The following is a 25,393-nucleotide window of genomic DNA, read 5'->3' as shown; positions in this document are numbered from 1 at the left end:
ACGCTATAGACATTCAGTTGTTTCATGAATGCATGGAAGTGACACTTCTATAAGTTGCAAGGGCGTTCCCCACATCCCTTTTTTGTAGGTCATATAGCGTTTCCTTCGATTACATGCTATCAAGTATTTTATGTTTCTAAAGACTACTAGTGATGCGTGTGTAACCTAAAAGTGAATTAAGTGCAATATTAAGAACGGCTTGTGACTGGGAAACATAATATTTAATCCCAACGAATCTCCTCAAGAAAGGAAGAATTACTCTGTGATGTACACTGTACAGATTCGGTCATTGTCATTGTATTCTCCATGAATGCCGATGCCACTGTCATCTGGCATGTTCGTCACTTTCTGTTCGGCATGTTGTGGTGCAATGATTTGTGTGATACCGAATTATTATCTGATTTTTCACTGTAATCTCGTTTTCCAGCTAAGCATTTTATTACAGTAAATGAGTGGCATCTGCGTTTAGGTATCTTGTGATCATTCTCATTCTCTTTGCTTGTGATTTCTTTTCGTATTTCCACGGAATATTGTCCTCCAACTGTTCGGAAGGAGAATTAATATCATGGAAGTGCACAACAGGTATACATGTATAACATGTAATGTTGCATTTAAGGTTGCTGAAGTTCAGCGACGACATTACCAATCAGACTGGCATCGTTATAATTTGAAGAGAAAAGTTGCTGAACTTCCCCCGGTTAGTGCAGAAGAATTTCAGCGTCGTGTACTTCTTCAACGAGAAAAGGATGAGGCCGAAAAGACACCGACTTCCGTGCATTGTTCTTTTTGTAGGAAAACGTTTAGCTCCCAAAATGCTTATGACAACCACTTGAATTCTAAGAGACATAAATCATTTGTGAGTGGCAATCCAAATGAAGACCTTGACATTAACAAAAGTAGTAAGTCTGCTTCAGAGTTACAGACCGACAGTCTTTCCAACATAGAAGAAGAAAATAAGAAAAATAAAATGAATGGTACTGTTGATTCACCAGATGAATCTAATTCAGTAGTTAAATCTGATTCAGCAGATGAATCTGAGTATGAAGAAGTTGATTCTGACGAGTGGGAGGCTGAACTTGGTGACAATCCAATAGCAAATAATGACTGTCTATTTTGTTCACATCACAGTGGTTCTATGCTGAAGAATTTAAAACACATGTCTGTTGCACATTCATTTTTTATTCCAGACACTGAGTATGTTGTTGATATGAAAGGTTTGCTCATGTATTTAGGTGAAAAGATATCACAATATTACATGTGCCTGTGGTGTAATGACAAGGGCCGGACGTTTTATTCAATTGAAGCTGCACAGCAACACATGATGGACAAAGGTCACTGTAAAATGCTCCATGAAGGTGAAGCCCTTGCTGAATATGCTGATTATTATGATTACAGTTCTAGTTATCCTGATCAAGGAGATCCAGATGAGGAAGTGGCTCTTCAAGTGATTGATGATTCAGATTATGAACTTGTATTACCATCAGGTGCGAAGATTGGTCACAGGTCGCTGATGAGGTATTACAGGTATGTAAAATTTAGCATCAATCTTGTTACACAACAGGAAGGGGTTCCAGTATACAAGCTGACCATCGCCAGTTCACTTGTAGGTGCTGTAAAATTCTATTAGATATATTCATTAGGGTACGAGGAAGGAGTAGAGGTTCAAAAATACTGGGTTTTTGTACAAATACCTGACATTTACAGCATTGAAAAGTAGCACATTGCGACCATGTTTACTTGGCAACCGAGGGGTGATGACATCATAGGGTGTTACGATTACTGTTACATAACTTGAGGGTTCGTCTTGTGTATTAATGTTCTGACCAGCATATTGTAATCTGTGTGTTATAGGCATCTAATAATTGCTGATTTTGTACGTGGCTACAGCTGAAATTTCTGTGTCTTGGTTCTTGGTGTGACGGATATGTTGTTTAAGTAGGGTAGAAATCAGATTCTTCATTTCGCCTACATAGCACATACTACAGCTACTTTCACTGTGTGGTTGGCTGCAGGGGCTTGTAGTTCTGTTAGGTCTGTGTCTTTGACTGATGGCAGGTATCTTACTGGGTTAACTTGCAGTGTGGTTTGTAAATGGTTTTGATGTCATATTTGTTTAGTATTTTCGCAATACTCTCCCTCTTATTTCTCATGTATGGAAATATCACAGTCTTCGAACGGGTCAGTTCCTCCTCCCATGTGTTCTCTTTTACCGTGGCCTGTCCTTTACTTTGTTCTAATTTTCAAAAAGCTCATCTGATATTGTTTAAATCCAGTTTTGTCATGATCTTTTAATACATTTAGAAAGACCACAATGGGTACCGTATTTAATAATAATAATGTTTTAAGGGTATGATGCGCAAAGGTATCACCCAAATATCACTATAAAATTTGTCACAAATGGAACATAATAATTGCTTTTACACTTATCAAGTGAAAAATCCCTGGCAAATTAAGAAATACCGTCGTTATTTGAGAAATATGAACACATACTTAAGGCTTGTAGACAGGACTGGTTTATGTCGTACTACGCTGCTGGTGCCGTCTTTTGTTACTTTCTTCAGGTCCAGGGCTAGCACCGTGGAATGGGAGTGCTATGTCTGTAGATTCTCATTATCTTTGGCCAATACGAACAGCAAAATGGAGGTCAAAAGAAAAATAGCATGATCCCTGGACCAATAAATATTTTTATTTCTGTTCGAACGAAAGTAACTCGATCCCTGGACCAATAAATCACTAGTCCACTGAATTTTTCTTATGTACATTGGCCATACCATTTTGTCGCCTATTAAATATTGCATATCGCGATACAATTCATGAAATGATGTGATTGACAAGTGAAGAATGAAACGAAAGGAAAGAACTTCAGTGAACACAGATATCACACACGAAATTGTTCAAAGTGTAAGACAAAAGACATACGTGTGTCACTGTAAGCGCAACACCAAATGTACTTGTAAAGTGGTAAAGTACTTATTAATATTCTCCAAAAAAACATATATTTCTTAATTTGCCAGGGATTTTTCACTTGATATGTGTAAAAGTAATTATTATGTTCCATTTGTGACAAATTTTATAGTGATATTTAGGTGATACCAATGCGCACTATACCCATGTTTTAATGCAACCACTGGCCATAAAACAGGAATCCAATGACATATATACATCCAAACCTGCTTAGTTCAGGTGAAGATCACTATCAGTCTTTCACAAATTCACTAATTGAGCACTTTCTCTCGGAGCATTCCTGTATATGATATCGCCCGCAGATTTGACCACAGAGCTTGCACACACACTGATCACTTGGGTCATGGAATTTCTTCTCTGAGCACAACTTAAAATGGAAACCATGGACCGCCATTCTTGTAGCAATGTGGCGCAGCTGGTAATTTGTACCCATCCACCTTCTGTCCATCATGGCCTCGGTAGTGTAGAAGGAATCCCATATTTCCATTTTCTTGGCTTTCAGATCTTGTAGAAGCTTTTCGTATGCCGCATTAATTGGCAGTATCAGCTCATTCCGAAGGTCCTCTATCAGGTACGTTTCCCTCGTTAGCTCATATACCAACCGTGATCGGGTTGTCTTTGATACTCCCTTGACCCTTTTGAGGTAGCGAGCATTGATTTTCTCCAGATCCTCCAGTTGTTTATAAGTACGGTAAGGTACTCTCCTATGGGTTCAAGACTATATGTCAGCACTGGTATTACCTTTGCCTTAAATAGCTGCATAGCTGTTTCTACTGCAATAAGGGTGATATTCCCTATGTCGTTCATTGCTCTGATCGCAGCAACCATCCTGGATCTGATGTGCATTCTGAAGCAATGCCCACTTATTTGCAGAGTTAGACGTAGATGTTTGAAATGATTTACTCTTCTTAGACGCGATCCTCTACACATTATTTGGTCTGCCTCCGCGAATTTACCACCCTTCCTGAAAATCATAATTTCTGTTTTGTCCTCGTTTATGCAGATTTCATTTTCTGCCCATTCCACGACTAAGTCCATAGCTCGTTGCAGTTCATCCACGTTCTCTGAAGTGATTGCCATGTCATCCGCGTAGATATACATTTTCGCATTGGTACTTGCTTTTATCTTTGCCCCTACATCGCACGTTGAAGGCGTTAAACAAGATTGGACTCAGTGGATCTCCTTGGAGGACCCCTATTTTCTGTGGTATCCACTCTGATACGTCTATCCCATCATCTATTTGTACATAATTTTCTGCTAATATATTTGATATAAGCGTTGTCGTTAGATCTTCTGGTCAATTTCTCCAGCTTCTTGACTAGGATCTCCCTGTTCACTAAATCAAAAGCCTTTGAGTACTCTACAAATGTCACGTAGAGTTTTCCTCCTGGTGTTTTTAATGTAGATTTGATGTGTCCTAGCAGATTTTCCATAGCCTTGATAGTGGACCTTCCTTTTCTAAACCCGAACTGTTCCTCGGGTAGCAATGGATCTATCATTCCCTCTGTTCGCTTGGTCAGGACTCTTGTTAGCAGTTTTAGGCCTGTCGACTCTAAGGCTACTCCTCTGTAGGAGTTAGGGTCGTGTGTGTCTCCTTTACCTTTGTATAAAGGCTTTATTGTGGATTTCTTCCATTGTGTTGGTATTCTGCTTAGTTCTAGACACTTATTAAGCAGAGCAGTCCATATACATATAGTTTCTGTTGCTGTCTTTTGAATATGTTCATTCCTAATACCATCTGTACCTGGAACGCTGTTTTGCTGAGCTTTATTGATGGCCCAACTTACTTCTTCTGTTGTCAAAGGTTGGGGTTCAGGACAGACATGTGGCTGTCTGAACTGAGGCCTGGTTTCCTTCGAGCAGATGACCTTGCGCAGATGCTCCTCCCAAGTTTCCATTGGTATGTTTGGCTGGAATCATCTTTTTTTGGGGCATAGTGCTTTATATGGATCACTCTTAGCTTCCTCTATAATTTTCTGTTTTTCTCTTTCGATGTTGTCACTTATTTTCTTTTTCAAGAGCTTTTTGTACACTGTTCTTTTGGCTCTGTATTCCTCGAGTATTTCTGTAGTTTTTATATTCTTAGCCTTGTGGAGTGACTGTATCGTTTGTTTTCTTTGTAAGTAACACTCTTTGTGAAACCAGGGTTTTCCTCTCCTTTCAGATCGCGGTAATACCGCTGCCTTAAGGAGTCTTTCTAGAGAGAGAGAGCTGCTTCATCTACATTTTCCTTCTCTATCAAGTTCTCGATATATTGTTTTTGAGTAGCCTCGGCCTTTTATTTTCTCAATGTCGATTTTCTTGCCAAGTGTGTTGGCTTTCATTTCTTCTTTAGTCTCGCTTATGCTTGCCGTATTTGCAAGTGAGAATTAGAAATAGGGACTGCAGAGTTCATTTTTCCCATACAAATATAGTGATATATGTAGCCTATAGGAAACAGACTTACAATGTAGGACCACATGTATAGAGCACACATAAAAGTAAACTATGGGTCCAAATTTTTTGGCTGCCGCCTTCATCAGTGGAGGATAGAATAATAATGGTCGTTGTTTGCAAATAAACTCGGTGAAAGAGGAGAGTGGAGGGGGGTGGGAGGAGAGGCAGATGGACAGGAGAATGTTAAGGGCAGGTGCTTCCCTGGAGCTGAGCAGCAGTTGATGTCCAACTTCAGAATGAAAGTGGTAGGTTGGGGGTATACGTTGAGGACTTTAACTGTGAAGGATTCATCAGACATCATTTGATGGTGCCTAGTATGAATGGCGACAGGAAGATCTGTGTAAGGGTTTATGCAGTTACTGCAGTGGGAACATAAAACGTTTAGCTAGTGTGTTGGTAGTTAAGCCAGTGTAGAGATTTGGGCAGATGATGAATGAAGTGCAATTATGACGATCTTGTATGGGGTAGCACTTGTTGGTGACGCTTCTAGGTATATGTAAACTGCAGGTCTTACAGCGGCTGCATTCGCAGGTGAAAGAGCCGAAGAGGGTGGAGGTTGATATGGTTCATAGTGAGTGAGAATGCTTTAGGTGGGCGCCTGAATGCGGCTTTTTGGAAGAAGATCCCCGGTGAAGGACGAGAACGATAGCTGAGAGAAGATAGAATGCTTGTTTAAAACGTGATCGATTTTATGTAGACCAGTGTGACATATGGTTATAAAAGGTATGTTGTTAGGTTTTTTTAGGACCGGGCGAGTTGGCCGTGCGGTTAGGAACGCGCAGCTGGAGCTTGCATCTGGGAGATAGTGGGTTAGAATCCCACTGTCGGCAACCCAGAAGATGGTTTTCTGTGGTTCCCCATTTTCACACCAGGCAGATGCTGGGGCTGTACCTTAAGGCCACGGCCGCTTCCTTCCAACTCCTAGCCTTTACCTCTCGCATCGTCGCCATAAGGCCTATCTGTGCCGGTGCGACGTAAAGCCACTAGCAAAAAAGAAAAAATGTTTTTTAGGGAGTTTCGGAACAGGAGTTCGTTTTACGTGTAACTAATCTCATGATTAGACCCGTATTGAAGTTTGCTATAAATGCTTACAATATAGTGATTATTTTAATCCACCTTTTTGAATAGTTGAGGAGTTCGTGGCGTGGGAGATCTGTCTGTCAACCAGTTGAGTGGTGTAACCACTAGCATTAAATGCTTTCCTTATTTGTTGTAGTAGGAGGCACAGGCTTTAGAGGTTAAACAAAATCCGTTTTGCCTGTGTGGCCAGGCTGAGTGGTAGATTGTTTTTGCGTGATATGGGTGAAAACATAATGGAGATACTGCTGATGGTTGGTGGATTTGATGTGTACAGAGGTGTCTATTCTGCCATCGTGCAGGTGGAGGTCGACATCAAGGAAAATGAGAGATGTGGGGGGAAAATCTGCCAAGTGAAATTGACACTGTAATTAGTGTTGAGTTCATGGTGCCACAGGAGGAAGACACCATCATTGAACCTCCACCAGACTAGGGGCTGGAAAGGTTCAGTCATGAGGGAAATCCTTTTCGAGCTTTCCCGTGAAGAGGTTGGCATAGGATGGAGCCATTGTGGTGTCCATAGCAGTGCTGCGAATCTGGTGGAATAATTGCCCCCTGCCCCCCAAAATATATTGTGGGTTAGGATGTATTGTGTGACGTAGACGAGATAGGAAGTGGGAGGCAGGGCGTTGAGTTGCCGTGTGTTCAAGGACGACTCTTTGGCCCTATGTCCATCTGTGAGAGGGATGTTGGTGTAAAGCCAAGTGTCCTTGTGTAGCCTATCTTGGGAAGCAGGTGGTACTATAGAGTACGGGGCTGGTTTGGGATGAGGAAACTGAAATAGAGGATTCAGATAGACCCTTGTGGTCCACTGAGTTTGATGTAAGTAGTTATATTCAGAATTTGATCTTGGGTGGGGTCTCGGTTGAGGGAGTCCTGTGGTAAGGTCGGAGAGTTGGTGTAGGGCCTCGCGGTCATAATTTTGGTGGTTCATGACTACTGAGGTCGATCCTTTGTCAGCGGAAGGAATGATGATGTCCGGGTTATCTCGTAGTCCCTCAGAGCATGGAATTCGTATTTTGTCAGGTTATGTTGGATAGGAAGAGAGGTTGGACTAGTTAAGAGGAAATTTGATGCTATTTGAAGAAGGGGTTGAGGTTCAATACTAGATGGGCTCTTGAAGCAAGTTGTCTTCGTATTGCAAGGGACGGTGGGGTTTCCTTACGAAAGAATGGGCATCGGCCAGATTTTGAAACGGGGCAGAAACTGAGGTCCCTAGACAGGATTGATGTGTCGTTATCAGTGAGTGTGAGATGAGAGATTCAGAACAGAACAGGTTACAGAATCAGTCCGGGTTTCTGTTGAGGGTTATTTGAGTGGCCATTGTGGAAGATGTTTGGGAAGATTAGGAATTAGAGGCTGGTCTAGGTAGAATAAAGAGATCTGTAGTGGGGCTTAAACAGAAGGGTGTTAGTTGGCTGATGTATGGATGGTACATATGCTAGGTGTGGGGGTAGAAATACTGCCTGTGCTCACCAACCTTAGTAGTATTATTAGGAAGTAGAATTTAAGCAAATCTTACTTGGAATTCTTTCAGAGGGGAGATGTGTTCATTGCGATGTCCTGGAACCCACATTCCTGCCCCAAAAAATACATTTACTTTTAAAACCTAAGGAAGAGGAACACTTGACATTGTCTATTGCTAAACTACAAACTTGCATTCCTATTGGCCAGCGTAAAGTTGCATGTGACGTCATTCACGTCAATCATAATGACTACATTGTATTACCAAACCCGGCAGAATAAAAACACACAGAAACAGGACACATAAAGGAAACAATGCTGAATACACGATAGGAATGATTTTATATCAAACTTACCTTGATGCAGAGGAGGGTACAGCATTGCAGCTCGGTGAGGAATTAGTTTACTCTCAGTTCTAGGGAGAAGGAGCTCTTGAACAGGGAACTAGAGGCCTAACGCAGCTTCACAGCGTCTAGTTCTTAACTAGAGAGGTTGACAATCTTGACAACCGCTCCGACTATGTCCTTTGTGAGAAAGCAGCGAGAAGTAAACAAAAGACAGTCGCTCTGCGCAGAACCGAGGCATTAATATTGGTGGGCACGGAGGGTAGTAGTGATGGTGTGTGAGAGGAATACCTGCATCCATACAAAGTGTTTAGTTTATGGAGATGCCATGTAGTGTGCTGGATTATGGTGGAAATGGTTGCTATGTTTTCAATTGAGATGAGGAGTGAAGTCCTAATGATGCATTAGGATGAGTTTGGTGAGGTAGCTGAAGGCATTGTCGTATGGCAAGTGGGGAAACAGAAAGAGGAAATTTAAGATTTAGTCCTTGCAGATAGAGGCCAAGATACAGGCATGAATTCAGAAAGAGAATACGAGATGTATTTCTAAGACTTTTCAGAGCATGGTAAGAAATCTGTTTTAAGTAGAGTTTGAAAAGTGTGCTGGAATGGGGTTACAGAAAAGTGAATGGATAAAGATCAGAGTGTGTAGGAAGGAACAACAAAAGAAAAGTGGGATAAGTGCATATGAAGGATAAAGCAGCCAGGGAAGACAATTAATTGTTCAACTTTGTGACATATGGAAACTGAATGGCATCTGACCTGCAGTTCCTATATGGGAGAGCAAATATTCCTTCACTTTGTGCTTCTCAATGACAAAGCGATGAAAATCAATTACTTTTTGTTTGAAATCATTCAGCATTCTTTGGCATAAAGTTGTTTGTCTTCCTTTAAACGCCCAGTCTATTTAGTATTTTTAAATGATATGCATATTGAAACCTGTTCCTGGATGAGTAGACTCTAAATATGATGTTTGGTCGAGATGTATTCTGCCGTTTACCTGTGATGGTGGAAAAACACACGAAAGTTAAAATCTACTGATTCAATTTTGAATTGTCCTGAAATAGATAAATATATCAAAATTTGGCAAAATAAATTACATTGCAGACAACGGACACCCTAGAATTTTATTTATAAGATTCCATTTAAAGGAATCTTCGGCAGCTGCTGCAACTCGTATCTGAGTAAACATATTCTTCAGCAGCTTACATTTTCACTCTCACAATGATTTGTGAATATTTTTCATATGGCTTAGTAGCTCAATCTTGGCTTTATTATTCAAAGTCAATACGCAACCAACATGGCATTCATCAGTTGTAAGGATTGTATTTTATTTTATTCTTTAACATGTTGTACAATATTACAAAAGTATTTAAGTTTGTAGGATTCTATTTGTAGCCGAATACGCTCCCCTGCAATTTCCGCTTCACTTCATGGTCAGGCTATTCATCCACAGCTCAACTTCTGTTCCGATGGCTAATACCCTGCTGTGTCACGGTTTCACGTGCTGAAGTGGTTCATTTTTGGCCCCTGCAACGCTTTTCTTGATTTATTGGCGTTTTCAAGAACAACTTTCTGTTTCCACCAGTAGTGTACATTAAACTCCCGAGATTAGAGAAACGTTAAGACATCCACATCCACATCTATTTATAGACTTCTCTAAAGCATTCAACTCCATAAATAGGAATATGTTGTTGGGAAAACTTCAAGAAGTTGGGATAGCGTCTTACATCACTCGACTACTTAGAAACATTCTATCAGAAAACCATCTAGTTATAGACGATAACATCACAACCTCTATACCTTTACTACAAACAGTTGGAGTGCTTCGGGGTGATCCATTGAGCCCTCTATTGTTCAATATTGCGACTTATTATGTGGTAACAGCCATGAGAATTGAACACGTAACAATGTACATAAATGCAGATGATAATGACCCTGGTTTCGAAAAGCCGAGAAAGACTGCAGGAATCCTTCATTAAACTGATAGATTGGACAGAGAAAAATGATCTTTTGATCAATGACAAGAAAACTGTAACTATGGTGTTTAGGAGAGGTGGAAGACAATCCAGAGACGATGTTTTCTACTTGAAGGGAAGAAAGCTGGAATCAGTGAATCAATTTAAATATTTGGGCGTCACACTTCAAACCCATGGGGTGTTTTGGAGTCCACATGCGGGAGAGGATCACAGCGGCAATTATAGCAATAAATGACATCCCTCGCCTAAGACTTTTATCTGTAGAGACTGCTATAAAGTTATTCAAACTCAAGATAATTCCAATAGTTACTTATGGTTTAGAACTCGCGTAAGAATTCTTAACAAAGAATGACCCATTAAAGCTGGAACATGTAAAATCCCTTCACTCAAAATATTCTAGGGCAAGATTGGTATATGAGATGGCAAGGGAATCGTTCTTCGAGGAATTGAGATATGAAATGACCTTGCCATGTACACAGCAAAGCTTCGCACTATTACAGACTGTATGAAAAGAGGAATATTCCTATAGAATTCTACGCCACAGAAGCTATGACATCTAATGAATGTAAAAGCACTGACTATGCAGTGAGGCATACGATTACCCGTTTTGCGGTACATGATTTTACTTTAAGCTGTGTACAAATATAAAATTCCATGATCCAACCTCAGATTGCAAGTGTAAATGGTGTGGGGGACAGTGTGATAGATATCACTAGGGCTCGGATGTTTAAGACGTAAAAATAGCCCAAATAAGCAAGCAAATATGACTTCAAAAGAGACGAAATATGACTCGAAAGTAGTTGGCGAGACTGTTTTAAAAATTCTGTTTTACACTCTCGCTAACTATTTCATGCGATTGTTGTACTGGATTTCAATACTTGCATGAATTTCTGAGCTAGCAGTTTCTAAACGAGTAATTGCGCTCGATATAATTCCAAAGTTCGACTATATACCATATATATGCCAGACTTTCTGACAAACTGTTCGAAAACAATTCCTACCCAATCTTGATAGAAGAGGCAGAGTATTCCGCTTGTATTAACTGCAGATATGATACTGAGAAGCAGTTTTATGAACACTACTTCGGATTCCGTACGTTGAAGATGATTTTGCACAGCTACAGCTGTCGTCAAGCCGCCAAAATATGACCGAAATATGATGCATCTATATGACAAATAAAAATCACTTAATTGTGACGATAATCACCTGATTTGCACCAAAATCCAATCAGGCAAGGAAATAGAGGCAAAGAAAAAGTTATAACTTTTCCTAAACATCCGAGCCCTTGATATCACGCTCTAGTGTGTAATAAAAGGACTATCTCAATAAGGCAACTTTGTAGTGAGTAATAGTAGAATTGCATTGATATGTATCATGTACATTGTGCGCTTTCTATTTAATAAATTATTAAACTCCCATCATATTAAATTCTTACACAATTTGTGTGTTTCTCCTCAAATTTTAAAACTTGAAAGCTTCTCCTTAACCGAGCTGTGAGGAAAGCAAATTACGGTATCATAATTCACTGGACGTGCGCATACTGAAACTGCAGTCAGTTCAACAGTGTTGCATTCCATCTAGCTCATTAGATGAGGGAATACTCTAAACAAGGGGAGGATTATGGGAGATGATCAGACTTTATGCTGAGAGCAGGAATGCATGCTGTAGGATGTACTATGACCTGTGTAGAGAAACCATCCCTCAATTCCATATAAAAAATAATGGTGCATGATGTACACAAACTTTGAGTTGTCAATGTGACTTGAGACCGACAAGGTCATCTCCATTCGAGACGACAACTTTTAGTTACAAATGTTTACACGTTTTATTTGTAGTATTGACGGTCTCACTACACTCCTCAGCATAGTGTTTTATTTAACAGTCAGCAAGATCTATTAGACGAGAGGACTTTGCACCTCAGTGTGTTTTTAACTCACTAATCATGATCATGATCACTTCACATCATTACGTTTTTTTAAAAAAATTTGTTTGTATATTATGTAATCATTGTTTTACTACTGAAGATGGCCTTGAGATTAGGCTGAAACATGTATAGACTTTGCTTCATCTAACAGATGACTTGAATTGTATTGATAGGATTTTATAAATATTTTCTTTTGTAAAGTACACAAGTATGGCATAAAGTCCTGGGATAGTCTTCTTGCTACCAAAAAGTAGCTGGATAGTTTGAATGTATTTTAAGAAGTAGCAGGATGTTATCTCGCCCCAACTCGAGCACTGTGGGAACAAGTAATGAAAATAAATTCTACTTCCAGATCTTGACAGGCCATTTGATCAAAGAGAGACATAATAACGAATGTGATGATTGTAAAGGGGAGGTGCTAAAATTTACCAGGTTTTGACAACAAACTTTGTGATCATATTCTTGAGTGATGTGTTTTTAAAGATATTTTGTGGCTGAGCTTGAATTTCATTGTTCTCTTTTCAGACAAAAATTGGATCCATCGAGAGCTGTGGTTCCTCAGAAGAAAATCCATAGAGTTTTGGCTCAGTACCGAGCACTTGGATGGACAGAAACTGAGAAAGAGCAGGCTGCCAGGTATGTCCGACTCCACGTTCAACATGTCATTCTACTTTATACATAGACAAGACATAAAAAGAAATACCCTTTATGGCCGTCAGTGGTGAAAAAATAGAAAATGTATGCAAAAGTTTGGAAAATTTTTACTAAAACTATGAAAATAAAGCACATATCCTTGTTTAACTTCTCAGCGAGGGACGACTTTCACTACCTGGCTACTCTGTGCTGCGGGAGGAGTATAGCACCAAGCATGCTTTGAGTGCAGGCTTTTAGTTAATCGAGCGTAAATGACAAGCGGTTCAATGGATTTTATCAATATGTTCAATTTATTAGCGCATAAACACACAAACAGCATAATTTACTGGTATTATCGTAGGTCAGTGACGTGGAGAAAACTTTTGAGCTTTCAAATCGAACAAGAGATATGACTGAACCAATGTAGAAGTAGCTAGTACCCAGATTTTTTTAGAAATAAGATCTCAATAGAGGTTTCTGTACTATACTCATTAACATACACAATGCAAAAACTACATACATTTCCTCCACAGTAACCGGTACAGATTAATTTACCGTTACTCAGAAAGGAAATAACGTACCGTGTGATCACATGTGATGTTGAGCATAAATATCTGCCTATTCTACTATCATCTGTACAAACTCGACAGTAGAAAACAACTGAAAATTTTCATACAGAATATAAGCAGTTCTTTGCAGCATTCTGCGACCCATAATTTGTCATAAATATTTCCCTTTGCCATCTATAATTATCCATGTCTTCTTGTACAAACCCACCATCAATAACATTATGGCCGATATTTTCCGTGTATCAATGTCACGATCACTACTTTCACTCTCAAATTCTATATCCTAGACTTTGCTTAAGGAAACTAAACTTTCCGTATCATCATTCGGTAAAATATCGTTAATTTTCGAATTTGCGATCACAAGAAAACGTTTAGAACAGAACTTGTTGGTATTTCAGACGCGATATATCATATGGAGTCGATAAAAACTCGATAGATATACTTATCAAATGAAAGATCGATGCTTCGCCTGTCGATATATCTTACTACATTTGTAATAGTTCAAGAAATATTCGCTAGATAGAAGCACAAATCAGAACCTGCTACGCGCGTGCAGTGTATGGCACTCCACGTTGAGGGGTTAAGAGTGGAAATCCAACTTTGAAGTGGTTTGAAAACAAAATAAATACTGTCACATTTTTTTTTACTGGAAGAATGGCACAAGGGGCACTCCACGATACATCTAACCTTTGGTCCCGTTTCCTGATACGGAGTAGGCAATGAGGCGAGGGGCTTGTTTTTACAGCCGAATGTCCAACCTCAGTTGAGGAGCTAATGAGATGAAATTGGTAAATTAAATTGGGCAGGTAGGTGGAAGGAAACAAGTAACTGTGCCAGCATTTGCCTGAAAGTGAAAATGGGAAACACAAAAAAATCATTCTCACACCAGCTGATGGTGGGGTTCAAACCCACGTGTCTCCAATGCAGAGTTCGGCTCCATAGCCATGGCGTAGCCACTCTGCATTAGTCCACTATTATGAAGTTACTCTCAATAATGTTTTTATTTCATTTCATAAAAAAAGTGGAAAATTCAGTGAAATAATCACAGCAGTTGAACCCACACTCCGCACAACATTAAGAAATATTCTACAGGGTGTGTTTCAAAGTTTTACGTCAACATTGGCCCTTGATCAATATTACGAATGGGGAATAATATTCTGGGGTCCAGGATTGCTATTATATCCCATCTGCTCTGTTGCTCTCAAATGGGTTGGAGAGAGAATTTTCGTCTTTAGAGTCGCAACACAAAAATCTGAAACTTTTTCGTCTCTATCATCCAATATTGACACTATATTTGTATCACCAATCCATTTTTGCAACACCATTTCAATGGAAAACTTGCGGTGACTCAAAAGCTGTGGACAACGTCGGGGTGCAACACTGGAAAGAAGAGGTTTTGCCGGGTATCGTGAGTGATTATCAGCCGCCAAACATCTACAGTTGTGATGAGACCGGCCTATTCTACAATCTCCTACCTAATAAAACATTAGCTGAAAAAGATGACTCATGACATGGAGGGAATAAAAGTAAAATTTGTGTAACAGTACTTCTCGCCACCAATGCAGACGGATATGACAAACTTCCTCCACTTGTGATAGGAAAATCAAAGAATCCGAGGTGTTTTAAGGGTGCGAAGACAGAACCTACGGAATATGAATCGAACAGAAATTCTTGGATGACTATGCTTCTAATGGAACAGTGGTTGTAAAACTGGACATTAAAATGAAAAATAAACAAAGAAGGTCCTTCTTATGGATTGATGTGCAGCAAATCCATCTCAAATCGTTCTGGAGAATGTCCGAGTGGAAGGAATTTTTCCCTCCTAACTGTACCAGTCTTCTACAACCGCTTGATTTGGGCATCATCGAAAATTTATAAGTGCATTATAGAAAAATCTGGTTCAACATTTAATAACAGTGAGTGATGCAGGAAATAAACCTCTCTCCATTAATTTGCTACAAGCCATGGACTTTATTTAGGATGCCTGGAAGCAGGTGTCATCCTCCACAATCAGCAACTGTTTCCGCAAAGCTGGCGTCTTACTAGAAGAGGCTGCCTTTAATGATGATTTATGGGGACAAAGTTTTGTCTGGCAATGAGGTAACGCTACTGGAGTGTGTAGAATTCAATACTTTTGTGCATTTCGATGATAATCTGGCTGTATGTGGAGAACTACCGGATGAAGAGGTAGCTATAAGCGATGGTGACAGTAATGGAGATGGAGATAACGACTTGAATCTTGAAACACCTGAACTGAGTGAAGTGTTAAGTGCAATCGATATGTGTAGGTGTTACATCAGTGCGAAAAGTTGTAGTGAAAATGCTTCGAAATCAGTACTAAGTTTGCAAAAGGAGGTTTATACTCTTAATGCAGTAAAATTGAAACAAGCCAAACTATCTGATTTCTTTAAGGCTGGACCAAGTTCAAAAATTTTCTGTCTTAACATATTTATTATTTGCAAGGATTTACACATGTAGGTCTATTCCATTGGATTTTCAGTAAATATGTGATGTATTGTGTAAGTCTGATGTCTAAGTAATTCTGAATTACAAGTAGTTTTTTCTCTTCCCCCTGATATACGTATAAGTCAGGTTCAACTGTATATTTTCTTGACCTTGAAGAGTTAAAATGTGTGATAGGTATATTTCTTCTTTTGACAGAAAATTTTAATTATGGTGATGCTTGTTTTCAGGCACAAACTTTGTTTCTAGTTGCCAGATTCAGGGTGGTCAGGATGTAAATCAGATTATTTAAATAACATTTTTATCATGATTTTAATCAAAGGATTATTATTTATATCACATTTAAAAAGTACCAGTCTAATATTTTTTTAAATACAGTAGAAATTAAGTATGACTTACCATACTTTTAATGCATGATAAGGATGTAATATGTTAGAAATCTTAAGTGGAATACCTTGTTGAGGAGAGATGTGTTCACTGCGACAGATAAGAACCCACCCGCCGTCCCCCAGAAGTAATTTTGCTTTTATAACCTAATGCAATTTATCACACACCATTGTCCATCACCAAAATATGTACCAGCATTTCCATTGGGTGAGACACAATGGGATATGTCACTCCTGGCAATGAAGTAGAATGAATTTCGTTACCAACCTGCGCACAAGAAATACACAACTTTGTCACTAACCTACCCTAATGTATCCAGACCAGTGGAAGTGTCACGCAGGATACTAGAGGCCTAGGGCCACTTCGTGGCTTCTAACCGGGGTGCTTATGCCCCCAGACCCTCTTTGCTTGATCCAGACCAGTGGCTTTGTCACTAACCTACCCTAACATATCCAGATCAATGGCTTTGTCACTATCCTACCCTAACTTATCCAGATCAATGGCTTTGTCACTATCCTACCCTAATGTATCCAGACCAATGGCTTTGTCACTAACCTGCCCTAACGTATCCAGTCCAATGGCTTTGTCACCGTACGAGATTTGTAAATTCAGAAGTGACGCCGCTGCACTAGGACTAGTTCTTTAGATGAACAGTTGGCAGCCCTGTCCACCGCATGATCACGACCATCGCGAGAAGTGGGCGAGAGAAACAAATGATAGTGCAATCACGCCTAGATGTGTGCGCTGAAAAATGGTAACTCTTGCTAAACTTTTGCCAATAATACCAGTCGTGACAATGGGTAAGTATTATAGTCTGTTCAAAATTCAAACCTGAAGTTAACAGAGGACAGTGTTGGAGGATGCTGATGGTTTCTGTGTTATAATGAATCACTCCATGATGGTAGCTAGCACCAGAGTCTAGCCTAGCAAAGTATTTCTTCTTCTTCTTCTTCCTCCTGTACTCTTATCCATGGAGCTCGTGGGTCGGGCTGTGGATCGTTGATCTCCATCCACTTCTCGCACTTCCCTAAACACAATGGAATCAAGTTCACAATGGAAAGATCAACTTTCTGGCTATCACGATCAATAGATGTGAAGATAAACTATCTTACACCATATACAGGAAACCCTCAAATATCACACACAGTGGAAGACTATTCTAATAATCCAGTCTCACAAAAGTTAGCAGGACAGAACGTGATGGTAAACAGCGCAATAACTAACTATACCACTAAGCACAATGAAATACAAATAATAAAACGGATCATGGTAGAAAACAACCATCTTCCCAACGCAGTAGACTGGCTATTAAAAATTCAACAGAAAAACATAAACAAACAAACGCTTACCCAAAAACTATAAATATGTGGTTCTTAATTTTGTGAATAAAAAATATGTACAAAATAGCTAATGTGTTCAAAAAGGAAGGGTTTTTAATAGCATTCAGAACAAACACATTGCAGAAACAAATTAGTAAATGTGATTTGAATTAAAAAAGACCCTTTTTCTAAATTAGGAGTTCATGAGCTCAAATGCCAATAACCAAATTGTAATGCCACGTACATCGGCCTGACGGAACGTAATTTCCACACTAGGTACAAAGAACACAAAAACTCAATTAGATAGAAGAGACACTCAGAATTCGGTAAACACATATATGACCACTCAGACCACTTCAGTTATCAACACAGATCTAAACAATTTACACTTTGATAATGAAAGAAAATCATCGAATGTTAAAGAAGGTATAGAAATTTACATTGGAAAAGAAGCTAACCAAGCCAATCGAATGACCACACACATTAAAAAAAAAATTACCCCTATTTGCACTGCTTAGGGCCAGGTTCATCAAACTCCATTAAGGATTTAACGTCACGTTAAACTGCTTTAACAGAATTGTTAGTAAAATGGCTGTTTCATCAACCTTAGTTAACGCTAACGCGTCGTTAAACTCTGTTAATTTAATGTAGAATTTTCATCCTGTTAAGCTGCTTAACAACGTGTTAAAATAAAAATGGCTGGAAGATGTTTGGTGCTCAGGTACTCTATTTAGATTGCCTTCAAAATGCTGAGGGACAGGAAGTTTCACAGGGGAGAATTGACAGAAATGCAGTTTTTGGAGCGGTATAGGTTATCGCGAGAGAAGTACTCAAAGAAAGGTTAGAATACTCTACAGGATGAAATTAACCCCTCTTTCCAATGCAGCAATTGCTGATTGCACTGAGATATGCAACAGAATCATTCAGATCATTACAGGAGATACCAGTATTGTAAATTGTAGGAGAGAGATAGGTACTTAAACTAATATTCCATTAGCTTATCCATATGTAAGAAACATTGAGTTGAAGTGTAAATTCAAAGAATGGGAGATCATAATCACATGTAGCCTACACCATGTGTAACCTTGTAAGCCTAATTTCTAATATGATTGTGTTGCTGTAGTTAATAATGATCTGTCCAGTTAATAAAATTCAGGTTAAAATCCTCCGAATGATAATACGAAAGAGAGATCTCACACTATAACAAGACTGCTTCAAAAGCAAAGAATCATTTTTACATATACGGCTTTTTAATATTTTAAACATTTTTATTCACAGTCAGTATCATGCATATACGTATACATACAGAGTAATAACGACATTTCTTACATCTCATGAAAAAGAAATAATGATGGCTTGCCGTAGTGTTCTGCTTCACATTCGACGACGTTACGAAGAAGCTCACAACTTTGTCCCCGATTAATGGAATAATCTTCAAAGTAATCTATTTAAATGTTGGAATAAATATACGACCTCCGGTCTTGGACCGCTGCAACTAGTTCTTTGAATAATCTTTTTTTTTTTAGCTTCTTTTTAGTTTGTACTGGTATTTTATTTGTTTTGCTGACCACGTTTACTAACTCATTCCATGCCTTTCTTTTCCCTTTAAAGGTGTACCATCCATCTTTTAACATTCTGTAATGCCACCACATATTTTTGAAAGTAAAATTGACAATCTTTTTCTCCATTTGAAGTAAAATTACTGCCCCAAAGAATTTTTCCAGTCACCTTCCATTATGACTTTCTTCTGTGTATAGTCTAGTCTCCCCCTATCACCATGTTAAGTTCAGTTTTAAATGGAAACTCTTATTCCGCACAAAAAGAGTAGAGGAGAAAGGTGACAAATGAATAAAATTATGCTCGGCACCGTTCAGAAGAGCGAAATAATGTTATACACACTGCTGACTTGATCGTTAACCTTAATGCCACGTTGGTTAACGAAGTTGTTATAGTGTTCTGTGAAATGCAGTTTCAATAACACCACGTTAAAATCTGAACAAGGCGTTAGCTAACGCTTCATTATTGGATTTTTTAACAGTGGTTCATGAAACTAGTCCTTAATTTCTCCACCTTTTTTGCATTAGCGCTTAATGAATCCCCTGGAGGTTACTCTGACTTAAGTCTGGAATGTGGGTTATCTGTAGTACATTTCTGACTTTACACAGCGTCTTGGCCACTCCATACGATTTATCAATAAAAATAATGTCTTGCAAGATACAATAATTTAATTCAATTTATAAATTATTTAGTTTATTTTCTGGGTTGAACCATGTTGTTGTTGTTGTTGTTGTTGTTGTTATTGTTATCTGTACATCACGTACAGTTTGCTGACGTTTTGAATGCATTGCAGTATTCTTTGTTAAGACGACTGAAATACCCCTATTCGATCCGAGGTCATCAGTCTCCCAGCCAGCAGTCACCTCGGATCGAGTTGGAGTATTTCAGTCGCCTTGACAAAGAACACTGCAATGTATTTGAAACGTCGGCAAACTGTACGTGATGTACAGATAACAACAACACGGTTCACCCTGAAAAATAAACGAAATGATTCTACACACCATGGAACCTTCACCTCTTAGATACAGTTTCTAAATTCTTCAATCAAATCATTAACATATTTTTAATCGCAAATATACAACAACAATAATAATAAAACTGTGAATATAGCTCAATGAAATCTATTCATGTTAACGTAAATTACATAACGGAAAATTAAGGGAAAAATAACCAGCCCATTAAGCTCATTTAGATAATCCCTAAATAGTTTTGAAAACAATTCAAATTACAATATAATAATAACAACAATGAAAACTGTAGCTTAATTGGAATGAACTCAAATGTCAAGTAATAAACTGCAACACCACACATAAACTGAAAGTACTGTTCCTAAAGAGTTGAAAGTAAGCGAAAATGAAATAACAAAAATTACTGGTATAATAGGCAGAGCATTAGATGCTTGTTGAGAACTCTTGCATAGTTTACAAACACTTAGAAGTAGAATACAGCATGTCATTGACCTAGCTAGCGTGACATGGCAGAGCAAGGGTTTTTCAAAAACCTCACATTATATTCTGGAGCGGTGATGGAGGACTTCAGATTTCAACTTCCTGAGTATTTAAACAGAAATGTTTGATAGACTTATGATGTTGTTTGAAGAACGAACATGTCATTCTATTTTAATTGTTTCTTTCTACTGTTACCTTATGTTATCCTTTTCTTAGATAGTTTACCCAAAATTAGTTTCGGCAAACTAAAGAACATAGCCATCATAAAAAACAACTTCATGGAGACATAACAGATGCACGTTGCTTCTCGTTAGATCTTTGTTCTGATCTACTTTGAGGTTACTATTATGATGGACACGCCACATCCAAAGGTATTATATACCTAACTACCAGGTTTCAGCGAGGGCTCCCTTAACCTGCTGGGTTTTAGTGGCCTTATCTCCCCTGGGGGACCAGCTCCCACTAATGAAGCAGGGGCGGGGGGGGAGACACAACAAGTGGAGGGCTTTAATTAAGACAGTTTTGTCTATCAATTGTTCAATATGATTTTAAAATTCCAAGCTAATCAACTATGATTTTGTCCAGACATTGTGAGCACTGAGAGTGATTTATGGCTGGTGAAAGAAATTTTTCATGATAGTTGGTAGTGAAATAGGACAAAGTGAAAAAGATATATTTTCTCAATTTATGACAGCCATTGCATCAGTATGGAACCGTATTTATTACCGTAATAAATATGTTGTGACATAGTTTTGCACAACAGAGTTGTATTTTATTGAAAAGGTGGAACCTTTAAACTTTACATATTTCATTGTGATTCAGTTCAATACGGAACAATCAAGATGTTTTTAACTTTGTATTTAAAATAACAGGCCGAGAATGGGGAAGATACGTCATGAATACAAAGATAATCCATAGTGAAAGTATGGAAGGTGGTCATAGATTATTAATTGTGGAATTGAAACAAGTAAAAATCCCTAAAATTGTACTGAAGAAGAAATCAAAGATCAGGATTTGGGAATGGAGGAGGACGAGGATAAAAGAATGGCATTCCCAGATTGGATAAAAAGGAAGTTGCGTAACATGGAAATAAGAAGTGAAGAAGAGTGGAACAATTTAAGACAGACATTTGTGGAAGCAGCAGTTGAAGTATGCACGAAAACTAAAGCAAACTTTAAGGGAAAGGAGACACGGTGGTGGACAGGTAAAATAAAGAAATAAATAAAAGAAAGGAACAAGGTGAAGAAAGAAACGAATAAGGAAAAGCAAAAAAGTATCAGAGGGATGAGAATAATGTTGAAAAGTTACATATGGAATACAAAAGATTGAAACTACAAGTAAAGAGGGGTATCGAGGAAGAAAAAGAGAAATGTTGGGGAGCGTTTACCATCAAAATTGAGCAAGATAATCGAGGAAATCGGAAACTGTTGTACAGAGTAATGAAATAAAAAAGAATAAATTAAGAAAAAATCAAAGCATTAGAGGGAGAAGATGGATCCATAGTACAATGATGAAAAGGGTCTTCAGAAGATGATGGCAAAGTATTTTGAAAAACTGTATGAGGTTGTCTGCTCAGAGGAAGAAGGAGATAAGAAAATGGAAATAATAGATGGAGAGAAAGAAGAGAACCCGATAACATGGTTGGAACTTGAAAGGGCAGTGAAAGCAATGACCAAAGGTAAAGCAAGTGGAAAAGACTAATTCGATGCTGATGTGATTAAGGCAGCAGGAAGCATTGGACTACAGTGGCTGTACTAAGCCCTCAATGCCATATGGAAGGAAGAAAGAATACCTGAAGATTGGCAACAAGGAATCAACGTACCATTGTTCAAAAAAGGATATAGGAAGAAATGTGAAAATTATAGAGGTAGGCCTATAACCCTATTATCACATGGGCTAAAAATAATGGAGAAAGTCATAGACAAAAGACTGGGGGATATAATAGAAACACAGTTAAAGGAAGAACAATATGGCTTTAGACCGAATAGATCAACAGTAGACTTGATATTTACAGTGTGAATAATAATGGAAAAACATTTTTGGATTTGGAAAAAGCTCATGATACATTTCAGAGAAAAAATGTATGGGAATGCCTACGGAAAAGGAATGTACCAAAATCATTAATGAACACGATAAAAATGTATCATGAGAGTAAAAGCAGTGTACAAGTGGGGAGTGGTGACTCTGAAACATATTATACAAACAAAAAAAAAGGTCTCAAGCAAGGAAGTGCACTGTCGCCATTATTGTTTATTATATTGATGGATGAAATCATAAAACGTGTAAAACAGAGTATCAGTAGTGAAGAAGTGAATGCTTTGGTATCTGCAGATGATGTGGTGATTTGGAGAAAGGGAGAAAAGGAAGTACAAAGGAGACTGGACATTTGGGATGAAAATCTGAAGGAGTTTGGAATGGTCATTAGTAAAAGGAAAACTGTAGTCATGCACTGTGGAAAGGAGAAAAAGAGAAGTCTAGTGAACATAAACGGAGAACAGTTAGAGAATGTAGAACAGTTTACATATCTGGATAACATTATTAATGGAACTAATGAAATCAACCCTGAAATTAATAACAGACTAAGTAAAGGTACAACATTTTAACATCAAGTGAGAGAGCTTTTGTGGGATGCAAAGTACCCAAGAGAAGGAAATAACATTATATAAACAGTATTTCATACCAGTTGTAACATACGGACTAGAAACACTGGTAACTACTAAGAGTAAGATCCAAGCAGTAGAAATTAAATTTTTAAGAACATCAGTTAAAAAGACAAGAAGAGATAGAATCCAAAATATTAAAATCAGAGAAGAGCTAAATATAGAACCGTTAGTACAGAAAGCAAGACTGAGATGGTTCGGACATGTAAAAAGAATGGGAAAGGAACGGGTAGCAAGAAGGGAATTGCAAAGGGAAGTTAAGGGAAAGAAACCAGATGGAAGACTGAGAAGAAGGTGGATGGATCAGATTTGGAAGGACATTAGAGAAGCTAAATTGGATTTGGCAGAAGTAATGGAACAGGAATAGTGGAAGGACGGAAAGGAATGGAGGAGGCATGTTAACCACACCCGGGCGACTGGAGTGGGACATTGATGATGATTGCATCATCTGTAGGTATGAGGACTTATTTCTACTTTTGGAGCTTTCATTCATAACATAAAATAGAGACAGAGAAGTCTCACGTTGGTATTTCTATGGAAAGTATATTGCCTTTGTGCAAGAAAATGCCATATCCCACAATGCTCTTCGTATCCATTATTCCTACTAAGATTGATCGTGCCTCCCAGCTACACGAATCCAGCAGAACATTTTCCTATGCTTCCTTCTTTCTCTAAGCTTTAAGGATCTGGTGGAGGTTATTATTTGTAATAAAGGAGAGTTACAGCTCAAGCCAGTCTCCCGCTATATTTGTAAATGCTGGCCAGCATCCGTTAAACATAAACAGGCACAATACATGATGAAAATGCGTATGCTCCAGTAGGTGGTCAGTCTGACACTACATGATCGTATCAAGAACGGCAACATCCGAGCGATGATGGGAGTTGTGCTCATAACCGATGTACTGTGAGAGGCTCGTTCCTGCTAGCACAGTCGTGTCGTGCGTAGTGATGAGACCGCCCTGCACCTCAACCCGTGGGTAACCAAAGAAGTGTTGGCGTAGTCGACTGAAAGAAGACGTGCAACACGCACCACTGTCTGTCCTCGTGAAGTTCTTGATCGACAGACGTGGCGGGTGGCATGCAGAAAAACTGTTTGTTTCTTTCCCTTCCTTTCTATATCTTCCACAAAGCTCAAATCATCTCGATCTAGACTATTGTGATAACCATGCAAGCACTATAACATTTTCATAGTTGGAGTACTTGAATTGTTAAACTGTGCTCTTTCTTGCAGGAAAGCACGAGATATCCACTTCATGCGGAGAATGCAGTCTCGTTTGTCTACAAAACTGAGTGTGAAGACCAACAAACTTCAGAAACATTTCCGTCCTCAAGTCAATTTCTGATGTGTATAGGCTGTATAAAACATGCTATGTAATTCTATCTTGTATATTTTCCACTAAGAGGTGAAATATATTGCAGAGTTATTGTGAATTGCTGTATGTTCCATTATTAAACTCTCTTTCTGGATCAACATCATTTTAGTGAGTTAAATCATAAAATAGCATGACAGCAGTTAAGTTTTTTGAGATGCCTTAGACCTATTTTCTGGTGTGTCTTGCTCTTCCGTAGTAACTTGTGCTGTTCCCTTGGTGAACATTTTATAAAATTACTATTTCAATAATAATAATAATAATAATACTTTTATTGCAGCCAAATAGCCATAAAAAAGAGAGGTACTCTAAAATTGTGCACCTGCGCCTTGTTTTGCTTAGCCTTTAATTGATTTTGTTCTTTTGCTCCAGAGTTCTAAGTGGTAGCTTTCATACATATGTCCACATAGTTTATATTTACATGTCTCTGTTCATGTAAGTTGTGTTAGTACAAATAATATGGTGGAAACCACGTACTGCCAATCTTGTAAACACGTGCCTCATCTCACAATTGGATGTTGTCCACGTCCGATCTATCATGGCCACAGTTGCATATAATTCTGAGGTATATCTTCTCTCTTTGTTGAGTGATGTTAGTGTTACTCTGCTGCAGAGTACGCTTGCCCTGTTTGGTACAGATCAAGTAATGCTAAACAAGTTGACATTTCTCTAAATGAAACATGTCGACTCATTACTGGCTGCTTGAAACCAACTCCACGAGATAGAATCTACTGTTTGGCTGGAATCGCCCTACGAGATATAGAAGAGAAGTTGCATCCATGAATGAGAGAACTAAAGCA

At 38.6% G+C, this 25,393-nt stretch overlaps 1 protein-coding gene across 1 annotated transcript; it reads left to right on the top strand.

Annotated features, from left to right (window-relative positions):
* The first annotated feature begins 293 nt into the window (after positions 1-293).
* Positions 294-24,654, top strand: LOC136883522 (cytoplasmic 60S subunit biogenesis factor ZNF622). Its single transcript, XM_067155886.2, has 3 exons — positions 294-1,524; positions 12,713-12,823; positions 24,455-24,654. Exons 1-3 carry the CDS (start codon positions 566-568, stop codon positions 24,564-24,566), a joined length of 1,182 nt encoding a protein of 393 aa, XP_067011987.2. The 5' UTR covers positions 294-565; the 3' UTR covers positions 24,567-24,654.
* The last annotated feature ends 739 nt before the right edge of the window (positions 24,655-25,393 follow it).

This window comes from Anabrus simplex, chromosome 11 (assembly GCF_040414725.1).
Source record: "Anabrus simplex isolate iqAnaSimp1 chromosome 11, ASM4041472v1, whole genome shotgun sequence".
In the NCBI taxonomy this organism is placed as follows: domain Eukaryota; kingdom Metazoa; phylum Arthropoda; class Insecta; order Orthoptera; family Tettigoniidae; genus Anabrus; species Anabrus simplex.
The sequence above is the reverse complement of the archived record's forward strand: the minus strand, read 5'-3'. Positions and strand labels throughout refer to the sequence as shown.

Excerpts from the sequence above, each read along its gene's own strand:
- LOC136883522 (XM_067155886.2), top strand. The coding sequence starts at position 566 with ATGGAAGTGCACAACAGGTATACATGTATAACATGTAATGTTGCATTT. Across the intron at positions 1,525-12,712 it reads TCGCTGATGAGGTATTACAG|ACAAAAATTGGATCCATCGA; the intron begins GTATGTAAAATT and ends TTCTCTTTTCAG. Across the intron at positions 12,824-24,454 it reads GAGAAAGAGCAGGCTGCCAG|GAAAGCACGAGATATCCACT; the intron begins GTATGTCCGACT and ends TCTTTCTTGCAG.